The sequence below is a fragment of the Melozone crissalis genome, unplaced genomic scaffold (assembly GCF_028551555.1).
Source record: "Melozone crissalis strain CALT ecotype California unplaced genomic scaffold, PUWL_Pcris_2 ptg000034l_1, whole genome shotgun sequence".
NCBI classification, from domain to species: Eukaryota; Metazoa; Chordata; class Aves; order Passeriformes; family Passerellidae; genus Melozone; species Melozone crissalis.
The window spans coordinates 25,174,526-25,186,686 of NW_026535812.1; the positions used below are offsets into that span (position 1 = coordinate 25,174,526).

The 12,161-nt window shown below is 53.0% G+C and overlaps 1 protein-coding gene across 2 annotated transcripts; it reads left to right on the forward strand.

Moving 5' to 3' along the window:
- Window positions 1-344: 344 nt before the first annotated feature.
- SLC33A1 (solute carrier family 33 member 1) lies at window positions 345-11,151 on the forward strand. Of its 2 annotated transcripts, XM_054282922.1 has the most exons (6): window positions 345-1,068; window positions 5,229-5,419; window positions 6,046-6,230; window positions 6,621-6,738; window positions 7,505-7,720; window positions 10,397-11,151. In XM_054282922.1, the coding sequence occupies exons 1-6, from the start codon at window positions 345-347 to the stop codon at window positions 10,562-10,564; spliced, it is 1,602 nt and encodes a 533-aa protein (XP_054138897.1). In that variant the 3' UTR covers window positions 10,565-11,151. The 2 variants fall into 2 exon arrangements, with proteins under 2 accessions (XP_054138897.1, XP_054138898.1); XM_054282923.1 differs by lacking the exons at window positions 5,229-5,419; window positions 6,621-6,738.
- The last annotated feature ends 1,010 nt before the right edge of the window (window positions 11,152-12,161 follow it).

The window sequence follows — 12,161 nt, forward strand, 5'->3', positions numbered from 1 at the left end:
CCCAGGGACAGACAGGGACAGCGAAGGCTGAGGGTTCCTCTCGAGGCTGAACAGTCTCAGCTCCCTCAGCCTTTCCCGGGCACGGAGGCTCCAATGATCCCGATCCGCATGCGACCCATGATCCCGGTTCCCGTTCCCGGTTCCGCTCCCGCTGCCCCTGTCCCGTCAATCACGGTCAGGGGGCGTTGCCATACATGACGTCACTCCCATTGCACCAATGGGACGCAGCCACGCCTGGCCGGCGCGGGGCGGGGCCGTTCCCTCAGCGCGGCGGCGGCGCCGGGCCCGCTCCGGGCCGTTCCCGCCCGTGCCGGGGCCGCTGCCGCTGCCGGGCCGTGCCGGACATGGCGCCCGCCATCGCCGCCGAGGAGGGCGGCCGGCAGCGCCGCGCCGCCACCCGCCAGCACAGCCTGGACCTGACGGGCGACCCGCCCCCCGAAGGGCTGCCCGGCGACACCGAGGCGCTGCTGCCGGCGCCGGGGCGGGTGCGGGGGTACCGCGCGGAGCTGGGCAGCATCCTGCTGCTGCTGGTGCTGTACGTGCTGCAGGGCATCCCGCTGGGGCTGGCGGGCAGCGTGCCGCTCATCCTGCAGAGCAAGAGCGCCAGCTACACCGACCAGGCCTTCTTCAGCTTCGTCTTCTGGCCCTTCAGCCTGAAGCTGCTGTGGGCGCCCTTGGTGGACGCCGTGTACCTGCGCGGCTTCGGCCGCCGCAAGTCGTGGCTGGTGCCCACGCAGTACGTGCTGGGGCTCTTCATGATCTACATGTCCACGCAGGTGGACGCGCTGCTGGGCGACGGCCACGGCCGCGGCCCCGACGTGGCGGCCCTCACCGTCACCTTCTTCCTCTTCGAGTTCCTGGCGGCCACGCAGGACATCGCGGTGGACGGCTGGGCGCTCACCATGCTGTCCCGGGAGAACGTGGGCTACGCCTCCACCTGCAACTCGGTGGGGCAGACGGCCGGCTACTTCCTGGGAAACGTGCTGTTCCTGGCCCTGGAGTCCGCCTCCTTCTGCAACAAGTACCTGCGCTTCGAGCCGCAGCCGCGGGGCATCGTCACCCTCTCAGGTACGGCCGGGCGTGCGCCCGGTGTGCCGGGACAGAGCCGGAGTGCGCTGCTTTGGAGGGGACCAAAGGGATTCCCATGGCAGGGACACCTCCCACTGCCCCGGGAGCTCCCAGCCCCAATGTCCAGCCTGGCCTTGGGCACTGCCAGGGATCCAGGGGCAGCCACAGCTGCTCTGGGCACCCTGTGCCAGGGCCTGCCCACCCTGCCAGGGAAGGATTTTTTCCTAACGATAATGGTTATATCTTCCTCAGGATGCTTCTTCCCTGTGCCTGGAGCCCTCTGTGGTTTGATGCTGGGAACCAAACAGGTTTGGTGTGTCCCTTGCCCTGTGGGAAAGCACAGCCTGCTTGGAGGCTGGCAGAGTCCTCTGCTAAATGCACTGGAGTTCAGATTTTGCTGGGCTTTAACCTGCCTTGTCATTATCTTGGCTGACCTAAGCACTTTGGAGGAACTCTTTTTTTTTTTCCTCCTGGTTTAATGGCCATGGACTAGATTACTCTTTAAGAACAGCAAGCCAAAGTCTCCATATGGGAAGAAGAAAGAATCAAACAAACAAACAAAAAAAGATTCTTCCAATATGATATTTTTCACAGAATAAAAGTGAAAGTGTTCAGGGTTGGGCATATAGCCAGTTTCTGAAGGAAGGCCTTATTTTAGGGGGGGATTTGCTTTTTCTCTTTAGTGAATTAAATGGAGTGTGGCAATCCAAGCATAACTGGCTGTCAGTGGAGGGATGTTTCTGTTTGCTGGGGTTTGGGATTTTTCTCAGAAAGGTTCTGTGTGCTGGTGGGTGTTAGGGGCATTACCCTGGAGATGCTGAAGTGCAGCTGGTTTGGTTGCAAGGTTGAGTGAGGACAGGAAACGCTGGCACCATTATTCTGGCTGCAGCCTCAGGGTGACCCTGCAGCGAAGAGCATCTCCCAAGGTCTCAGTCTCACACTGATTGCCTTTCCTGAGCCATCTCAGATCAGGGATGCCAGAACTGGCTGGAATTGTGTGAAGGGGAGCTTTGCTTTCTGTCCTGCCCTTTCCTCAGGGATGAATCAGGACAGCAGTGTCCACACTGCTGTGCTTGCCTGGTCTCTGCAGCTCTCACCCTGCTAACCAGTCCTCCCCTGTGCTCCCTGCTGCCAGCCTGGGCCTGGCCCGTGCCAAGGAGCACAGAGTGGCCCTGCAAGTGTCCCAGCTGGTTCCTGGCTTTCCCTGGGGCTGTGCAGCTCCTGGGCTGCCGTGTCCATCCTCTCACTGCAGTGCACACTGACGTCTTTGCTGCTGATGCAACTTGCAGCCACTGCTGTTCAGGCAGCCTGGCTTGGCTCTACTTCCCTCACTGCCCAGGGTTTTGGTTGGTTGGGGCTTTTTCCCCTCAGGGCTGTTTGTATAAAGGGTTTGTTAGTATTACAAAAGTGCTGTTTTTAAAAGATATTATCCCCTAACCCAAACAGCACCAATGCCACCTCCTTAACCTGCCCTGGAGTATTGATATGGGTGGAGTAAGAACAGCAAATAACTGACACTGTAGTTGCAGGATATGGTTTTCCAGGTGGTAAAACTGTAAGAAATGTCTGTTTCTCAGTGGTGTGAGTGGCACAGTTTGGTGTTTCCCTGGAGCAGCTGAGAGCAGCAGGAGGAGCCAGCTCACCAAGGAGCACAGGGGCTCACTGTCCTTGCCCTGGCTGTAATGGGCTCGTGATGAGCAGGTTTGGGCAGGTAAAGCAGCAGAAAACTTCACTGCTGGAAAAGGTGAATGTTCTCTGCCAGCTCAGATCTCTGAGCACTTTTGTTGTAGGCTGAGCCCGGTGCCAGGGAAAGAACAAGTCACCACTCCATGATACAGAGGGCAGCACCCCGAGGGAGCTGGGTTAGTTTGGGGAGCAGGGAAGGTTCTTCCCCAGAGGGTGCTGGCTCTGCCCAGGCTCCCCAGGGAATGGGCACAGCCCCGAGGCTGCCAGAGCTCCAGGAGCCTTTGGGCAGCACTGCCAGGGCTGTCTTGTGCCAGGCCAGGAGCTGGGGTGATCCTTGTGGGTCCATCCCAGCTGAAGATATTCTATGATCCTGAGTCAGCTTGGAGTTGTTGAGAAGCAGCAGCAGCATTCATTGTTCTCCTTAACCTCAGGAAATAATATGGAGAAATGTAAACCCATCATCAAACTCACCAAAGCGCAGGCTGTGCTGGGCTGTGTCAGGCTGAAGTGCCAGAGAAGGAAACAGGAAAAACCCTTCTGTAGGCTGATTGTCCTGGTGCATCCAGGGCTTTATTTTGCACTTGCTGTTCAGGTGGCTTCAGTTTATTTAAGAGCAGGGGAAGCTCCCTGGCTGGGTTTGTGATTCCTGCCTGGTTTGCCCAGGGAAAGGGAAGGACAGGGAAAGAGTGAACACAGGACAAAGGTGCCCCTTAAAGTCCCCTGTGCCAGGGACTGTGGAGCACCCCTCCTCCTGGCATCCTGGGTACCTGCACCACCTGGGTACCTTCTTCAGGCTGTTTTCCAGCCTGGTCCATCCCTGATCTAGTTGAAAACCTTGTCTTGCCCCATCTCAGTGGTTTGTTTTGTTACTAGCAGGGTAGCTGCAGAAACAAAATAGGGCTGGGGGAAGCAGCAGTGGTGGCACCAGAAAGTTTGTCCTTGAAATCCCTTATGTAAACTCTCATTCAAAGTTCTTCTGCTTGTAGCCTGTTAGTGAGGTTCCTTGCATTTGAAAGGAAATGTACCTTATTTTTGTGTAAACTGCCTACAGCTTCAAAAACCCCAGTTTTTCTTGTCTGAACTACTATATATATATATATATGGTGGGTTTTTTTCTTTTTTCTTGCTTTGCCTTGTTGCTGATGCAGCCCCTGCAGTGCTGTGCTGCAGCTGACAGGGCTGGCCTGATCAGGAGCACTCATGTGATGATGCTCAGAGCTATTTCTATCCCCATCCTTGCACTGTCTCTCACTGCAGTGATAATGCTCAGGGTTATTATTAGAGAACTCCTCTACATCCTTTGTAGCCAGCAGCTGTGATTTGTGAGACTCTCAGAAAATGCATCCTTCCTTGAGAATGTCTGCTCAGGGCACCTTGTGTTTTTTAAGAGAGAGCAATCTGACAGCGTTGCTTGTGAGGTCATGTTTATTTTAGGAAAGGGAAAAGTAGCAGAAATGGCATGAGGAGCCTTTTTTCTGTTACATGGGAATGGTGGGGCACACCTGGAGCAGTCCTTGCACGTTTTCTTCCCTGCTGTGCTGGAGAAGCGGGCAATGATTGACCAAACCTTTGTCTCTGCCCTTTCACCAGCCCTGGCTGCTCCTGCTGGCTTTCCTGGAGGCTGCTGGGGCTGCTCCTGACCAGGAAGAATAAAGGCTGCTTCTTGCACAGGCTGAGTTCTTTATGCTGCTTCTGTCCTAGAGGCACAGGCTGAGTTCTTTCCTGCCCCTGCCCTAGAGGCACAGGATAGGATGATCTTGACCTGGCCATTCACTCAGTCAGAAAGTACTCTCTTGGTGGCTTTTTGCTGCCCCACATCCATGATTTAGCAGATACTGATCTGCTTAAAGCAGAGCACGGGAATGCTGCCAAGGATCCACTTCAGCCACGTAAATCTGAGGACTCCTTACCACTCTGTAAAAACTTTCCTGGGGCCACCCTCACCCTCCTAAATGTCCGTTTCCTGCAGGTGGGAGATGGATGTTAGATGGGGATGTAGGGCTGAGGCACAGAGTGCTTCCCTGGCTGCAGGGTAAGGGAGGAGCAGGGAAGGAGTTCTGCCTCTGGAGGTTCTTCCCTGTTTTCTAACGATTACATGTGGTTTTCCTCCTTTATCAGCCTGCAGTGGCTGTGTGTGTAATCCTTCAACACGTTCATTTTTGCCTCTGTTCCTCCTCCAGCATGCTCACTGTGGTAATAACCCAGCAAACAGCAGGGAGGTGACCTGGTTTGCTGCTGCTCCTCTGCCTCAGCTCCAGCATCACCTCCTTGCAGAGGAGGGCACAGCTGTGTCACTCACTGGATGTAGCTCTGTGCTTGTGGTTTGCTTTTGCTGCTTGTTTTTATTCCACATTGATTATTAGGTTTACATTCTACAACTGTCAATCATGGCTGCTACAAAGAAATTTTTATTTTATTTTATTTTATTTTATTTTATTTTATTTTATTTTATTTTATTTTATTTTCCCCTCCAGATTTCCTGTTTTTCTGGGGAGCTGTCTTCTTAGTTACCACTACATTGGTTGCCTTCTTGAAAAAGGAAAACGAGGAGCTAATACCAGCAAAGGAAGAAACAAAGGGCATCACTGACACATACAGGCTGCTATTCTCAATAATCAAGATGCCAGCAGTTCTTACTTTCTGTCTCCTGATCCTCACTTCAAAAGTAAGTAAATACACGTAAGAATTGTTAAATGCTGGCATCAGAGTCTGGAAGGCTGCTGAGTCCTCAGGATGTAACTTAGTTTTGCTGTTGGCTGTCACAAGAGTTGTGAATTTTCACATGAAATTCAAGCAGAATGGGTTATCTCATGGTGCTGAGCAGGGCTGTGCAGCAGAAAAGCTTTGTGAGAGCTTTTGTGTTTGACACAAGCATTGAAGAGAAATTTGGTGGCGGTGTGGCATTAAAGTAAAGTCCATTTTTAAACAGGCTGTGTAGCCTGCAGTTGAAAGGACAGAAAATGTTTGTTTTTAGCTCAGAATCCCCGGCTCTGTCCAAGCTGGGTTTCCATGGCTCCTGGTTGGACACTGAGGATGCCAGCAGCAGGGAAGGCACAGGAGTGAATGGCAGTGCTGCTTAATGTTCCTGGAATAGTTTTGGCTGTGATGACAGTAAGAGTGGTCAAGTGTAGAACATGCAGAACTAATCTGGAAATCAAATCCGGGGCAGAAGTGACTTCAGTGACAGTGTGTTCTGTATCCCATTTCTCAATTTACGTGATAGGGAGTAAATTGAATTTCTAGCCAAACTCCCTGTTCTCCTCAGCTTATTTTGTCTCCCTGACATTGCAGATTGGGTTTTCAGCAGCAGATGCTGTAACAGGACTCAAACTGGTGGAGGAGGGAGTCCCCAAAGAGCACCTGGCTCTGCTGGCAGTTCCAATGGTTCCTCTGCAGATCATCTTGCCTCTGGTTATCAGCAAATACACAGCGGGCCCCCAGCCCCTGAACACCTTCTACAAAGCAATGCCTTACAGGTAAAGCCTCATTTCAGTGGAACACAGTGTGCTCAGTTTGTGTGTTCAGATCACCTGTAGGGTTTTGTGTGTAACTCTCACTTCCAGGTCCAGAGAAGTGTGTCAGGATTGTCACAGTGAGTTGAACTGTCTGGTTCATGCAGTGTCACTGTGTGGAAGCATGGGGTGTGCATGTACAGCACCATTAGAGCAGTGCTCTCCTGCTCCTAACTAGCAATGTCACTGCTTGTCAAATATTTGATATCTAGTTCTGAGATGGAAATAGGTGGAACTGTTTGGATCTAAACTAATTTAATGTAGTCTCTGTGGTTGTTCAGTGGTTGCTTTGTGTTGAGGAACCACATGGGAAGGATTACTTGGAATAACAAATCATCTTTCTCATCCCTCCAGGTTGCTGCTTGGCCTGGAATTTGCTTTCCTGGTGTGGTGGGCTCCTAAAGTAAAGCATGAAGGAGGATTTCCTGTTTATTACTACGCTGCAGTGGTGCTGAGCTATGCTCTACACCAGGTAACAGTCACAGTGTGGGGAGGGGAAATGCTCTTCCCTGTCCTGTCCTGGCTCACACTGGAATCCCTCCCTCCTGACCTGTGCTGTGTGGCAGGACTGACTTCTCAAAGCAGAGCACTGGAATGCTGCCAAGGATCCACTTGCAAGAATAACTCTTGCCAGTGTTATTCCTCCTTATTCCCTTTGCTCCATTGGACATCATCTGGCAGCTGCTTTGAGTTCTCTGTGACTGGTATAGTTCCCCAGATTCCTTTTCCCCAGACCCAGAAGCTCAAAAGCACAGAGGAGCTGGAGAAACCCCAGAACTGTGCCTGAGCTCGGTAGGCATGCTGATGGTTGTGCAAACAAAGTTATGTGATCCTGGTCCTAGGAAAAAAACTCATTTATTGGAGGAATATCATAATGGATCTGATCCAAAGACTTGGAAAAAAGCACCTGATATAGCATGGTCTGTGGGTCAGAACTGGAATGCAGGGCCTTGAGAGGTGATTTTCAAATGCAGAAGGGTTGTGTTAGGTGCTGTTTTAGCTGGCTGGTTGTGTTTCAGTTTGCTAACCCAAGTCATGCCAGTGCATGTGAGGCTGGGTCTGTTGCAGCATGACTTGAGACAAGCAGCGAGGCCACTCCCCGAGTTAGCGCAGGGACAGGCTGCAGGAGGAACTGCTGCTGCTGGGATCGTTTCCAGTCAGTGCTGCTGAGCTCAGGGCTGTGCTGGGGGTTTCAGCCCTGTCTGTCTGTCTGTCTGTCTGTGTCTGTCTGTCCCCAGATCACGCTGTACAGCATGTACGTGGCCATCATGGCCTTCAACGCCAAGGTCAGCGACCCGCTCATCGGGGGCACCTACATGACCCTGCTCAACACCGTCTCCAACCTGGGGGGAAACTGGCCCTCCACGGTGGCCCTGTGGCTGGTGGACCCCCTGACAGTGAAGGAGTGTGCTGGGGCCCAGGGCCACACCTGTGCCACTGCAGGGGCCTCAGAGGTGAGCCTGGGGCTGGGGGGCTCTGCTCAATGTCTGTTAAATGGCTTCTTTTGGGAACCTTCACAGTGTATAGCTTGTGTTCAGAACTCCCACTGATGGAGCTCATTCTCCTGTCTGATAAAATCCAGGCTGTCAGCAGCTGGGCACTCTGAATAAGCACCCCTTACCCAGGGTTTGCAGCTGCACAGTAGTGAGCCCTTTGTTCCCGTGCTGACCTGGAGTAGAAGGACCAGACTGGTGCCACATTCTGTGCAGTGTGAGGAGCCTGTAGCTGTGGTTTGAGTCAAGGGCTCTGTCCTTGGCAGGCTCTCTGTCCCTCCCCCAGGGCCTCTGTTTCTCTGGCAGGTTTTTCTTCCTCCTGTCTCCCTGGAGGCTTCTTATCTGCCTGCCTTGATACCTTCTCCAAGATGCTGCTCTGCTCTCTGATTTTGGTGTCCACTTTCCCCACGAAATCAAGTGGGACTGGCTGCCTGCCCAGTTCTGGGAGCCCTGTGGAAGAGAACAAAGAACTTGCTGTACACAGATCAAACAACAGGACACAAAACTGCTGGGAAAGCAGCATTTCAAATTCACCTCCTCACAGCAAATGAGACATTTGACATGGCTGAAGAGCAGAAATGTTTGGGGCTTTTTTTGTTTTGTGCTCATGACTGAGCTTTATTTCGCTCCTGAATGCCAGGATGCTCTAGGAAATGGAGGTTCTCTAAATGATCAAAGTGTTCTGGAGTCCAGCATGACTTGTCTGAACTAGAGTTGCAGTTTTTGTTGGTGCAGAGGGGAAACTGCTTCTGCAGCAGATGCTTTCCCAGCCTCTCACTCATTAGCCTGTCACTAATTAGGTTCCTTGTGTCTCAGCCTCTACTGAGCTTGAGTCCTTCCTCCTCCTTCACCTCACTCCTCTGATCCTCCTGGTTGGTGACATTCCACCACCACCACTCCCTTCTTATTCCTAATCTGATTTTGACATGTCTCAGAATAATGACGATGCTGGCAGAGCCTCAGCTCAGGGAGTTGATTTATCCTGGGATTAGAGCAGTGTTGAAAGCCAAACAATAGCAGAAACAATCCCGGGCTGTACAATCACCCTGTGAATGCTGGGTGTTTGTCTTCCAGTTCAAAACCATCCTGGGTGTGTTTCTCCCAGACACAGAACCATGGGATGGTTTGGATTGGAAGGACCTAAAAGCCCATCTAATGCCACACCTTCCACTATCCCAGCTTGCTCCCAGCCCTGTCCAACCCGGCCTTGGACATTTCCAGGTCTGGGGAGTCCAGATGGCTAGAGAAAAAAATCATCTTTCTCTGTGAGGCTGGGGGCAGTGGTTGCACCTGCAGGCCAGCACGGACAGTGGGGCTGTGTCTGTTTGCTGGAGTTTGCCCTTTGGGCTGATGTGCTCCATTTCCCACGTGTTTAGGGCGGGTTTGGTACTTTGTTACATTTCGTGCTGCTGATAAGCTCAAAAGCCTCTCTGACCAACTGCATAAGAAACAAAGAGTAAAGAACTCTATTTATTCCTGCCCAGGAGCAGGGAGACAGCTCTGGAGTGCTCAGTGCACTCCCTGTGTGCTCAGTGCATTCCCTGTGTGCTCAGTGCACTCCCTGTGTGCTCAGTGCATTCCCTGTGTGCTCAGTGCATCCCCTGTGTGCTCAGTGCATTCCCTGTGTGCTCAGTGCATCCCCTGTGTGCTCAGTGCATCCCCTGTGTGCTCAGTGCATTGCCTGTGTGCTCAGTGCATTCCCTGTGTGCTCAGTGCATCCCCTGTGTGCTCAGTGCACTCCCTGTGTGCTCAGTGCACTCCCTGTGTGCTCAGTGCATCCCCTGTGTGCTCAGTGCATTGCCTGTGTGCTCAGTGCATCCCCTGTGTGCTCAGTGCACTCCCTGTGTGCTCAGTGCATCCCCTGTGTGCTCAGTGCATCCCCTGTGTGCTCAGTGCATCCCCTGTGTGCTCAGTGCATTCCCTGTGTGCTCAGTGCACTCCCTGTGTGCTCAGTGCATCCCCTGTGTGCTCAGTGCACTCCCTGTGTGCTCAGTGCACTCCCTGTGTGCTCAGTGCACTCCCTGTGTGCTCAGTGCATCCCCTGTGTGCTCAGTGCATCGCCTGTGTGCTCAGTGCATCGCCTGTGTGCTCAGTGCATTCCCTGTGTGCTCAGTGCATCCCCTGTGTGCTCAGTGCACTCCCTGTGTGCTCAGTGCATTCCCTGTGTGCTCAGTGCATCGCCTGTGTGCTCAGTGCATCGCCTGTGTGCTCAGTGCATTCCCTGTGTGCTCAGTGCATCCCCTGTGTGCTCAGTGCACTCCCTGTGTGCTCAGTGCATTGCCTGTGTGCTCAGTGCATCGCCTGTGTGCTCAGTGCATCCCCTGTGTGCTCAGTGCATCCCCTGTGTGCTCAGTGCATCCCCTGTGTGCTCAGTGCATTGCCTGTGTGCTCAGTGCACTCCCTGTGTGCTCAGTGCACTCCCTGTGTGCTCAGTGCATTGCCTGTGTGCTCAGTGCATCGCCTGTGTGCTCAGTGCATTCCCTGTGTGCTCAGTGCATCGCCTGTGTGCTCAGTGCACTCCCTGTGTGCTCAGTGCACTCCCTGTGTGCTCAGTGCACTCCCTGTGTGCTCAGTGCATTGCCTGTGTGCTCAGTGCATCCCCTGTGTGCTCAGTGCATTGCCTGTGCTCTGTTTCAGCTGTGCACAGCAGCTGGGGGCTCCTGTGTCACCACCCTGGACGGGTACTACGTGGAGTCCATCATCTGCGTCATCCTGGGCTTTGCCTGGTGGTTCTTCCTCGGACCAAAATTCAAAAAGCTGCAGGACGAAGGACAGTCTTCGTGGAAGTGCAAGAGGAGCAATTGATGCACTCAGGTGTTGGATGGACCAGCCAGGTGGTTTTAGTTTTATTACAAAGACGTTCCCCATAATCAGCACCCCGGAATCTCGGCGTCCTGTGCCACGCCAGGGAGATCTGCGTGGCCGAGGCAGGGCTGTGCATGGCACCACTGCCCTCCCCACAGCACAGCAGTTCAGAAAGGAATGGCCAAAGCAGCACCTCCGTGCCCCATGCCTACCCCTGCCTCCAGAGCTGCTGCTTCCATAGGGCGCCTCTGGGAAAGCTCCTGGTGCCGTGGCTGTAGAGGCAGCAGCATTGCCAGCTGAGTGCCAGCTTTTATTTTCATACAGAAATGATCTGACAGGGCAGCTGAGCCGGGGAAGGATGCCCAAGGAATTCTGACTGGAGGTTAAGCGTGGTACTGTGGAATTCCTTGTGGGAAGATCAGTGTGAGATGTCTGTGGGCTTTGCTTCTTCTCACTTTCTGAACTGTAACCGCGCCTCAAAGGATGAAATGTTCCGGAGATTCTTTTAAATGTATTTTCTGGCTTTTATAAGCTTTAAAGATTTATAAGAAACTATTTTTATAAGCGAATTACATTTGTTTAATTTATTTCCGCTGTTTCAAGGCAGTTTGATTTACGTTCAAGGTAATTTCTTGACGGCAGAAGGCTGTAAGGTAGGGCTGGAACAACGCACAATCCTCTGAGCCTTGAGTCCTGCAGCTGCAGCTGGCGGTGCTTCCCAAGGGAGGGCACGTGGGCCTTTGGAAGGGGTGAGTTGATAGGGGAAGGCAAATCCATTGGTTTTCCAAAGTGTATTACTGAAATTTGAATGTTCATTCTCAAAAGCAGTGGGAGCGCTGAGAGTTCCCCCAGGCAGGGTGAGAAGAGTGAGGTGGTGATGACAGAGGTGCCAAACTCCAGGGAGCTGGTGCAGGACTCACCCTCACACCAATCCAATCCAATCCAATCCAACGGGCACGGTCCTGTGGCAGAGCTGCTGCAGAATTCACTGCTGGTGCCACGTGCTGGAAACATCCCTGCTGGATTGCTCCCACTGAGCTCCCTCCTGAGTGCCTTAGGGACCCACAGGGGCTGGAGAGGCACTCAGACCCTGCTGGGGGTATGTGGAACACTGGTATTGAAAAGGAAAACTATTAAACATCCCTTGCAAAGGTGCACGAGGTCACCTGCCACGTTTCTTGTCACTATTTGAGGGGCTGGGCTGGGAGGGGGTTTGGGATCTTCTGCTACTGTGCGTTTTGGGGGAAAAGTGACCCAGTACCACCTCTGGGGTACTGGGGGGTGGGTGGGTGTACAAAGGGTCTCCTTGGCATCAGGGTAAGGAGGGGACTGGCAGAGGACACTGTGACCTCGTGCTTCACTGGGCACTGCCTCCTGTCGTGTGTCCCCTCCCTGGAGGGACACACCGCACAGTGTGCTGCAGGCACAGCAAAACCACTCGTGCTGAGTGAAATCACATGGGTCTTACTGCCCAAGCACAATGTCTTCCAGTTTCCCTTCTGCATGAGAACAAAACATAAAAATATATCAGATTTATGTCTGTCCCTTTCAGTCCGTGTCCCGCCAGCTCCACTGCATGAACTCTGTGAGGCACTTC

Excerpts from the sequence above, each read along its gene's own strand:
- SLC33A1 (XM_054282922.1), top strand. The coding sequence starts at position 345 with ATGGCGCCCGCCATCGCCGCCGAGGAGGGCGGCCGGCAGCGCCGCGCC. Across the intron at positions 1,069-5,228 it reads GGGCATCGTCACCCTCTCAG|ATTTCCTGTTTTTCTGGGGA; the intron begins GTACGGCCGGGC and ends TTTCCCCTCCAG. Across the intron at positions 6,739-7,504 it reads TGAGCTATGCTCTACACCAG|ATCACGCTGTACAGCATGTA; the intron begins GTAACAGTCACA and ends GTCTGTCCCCAG.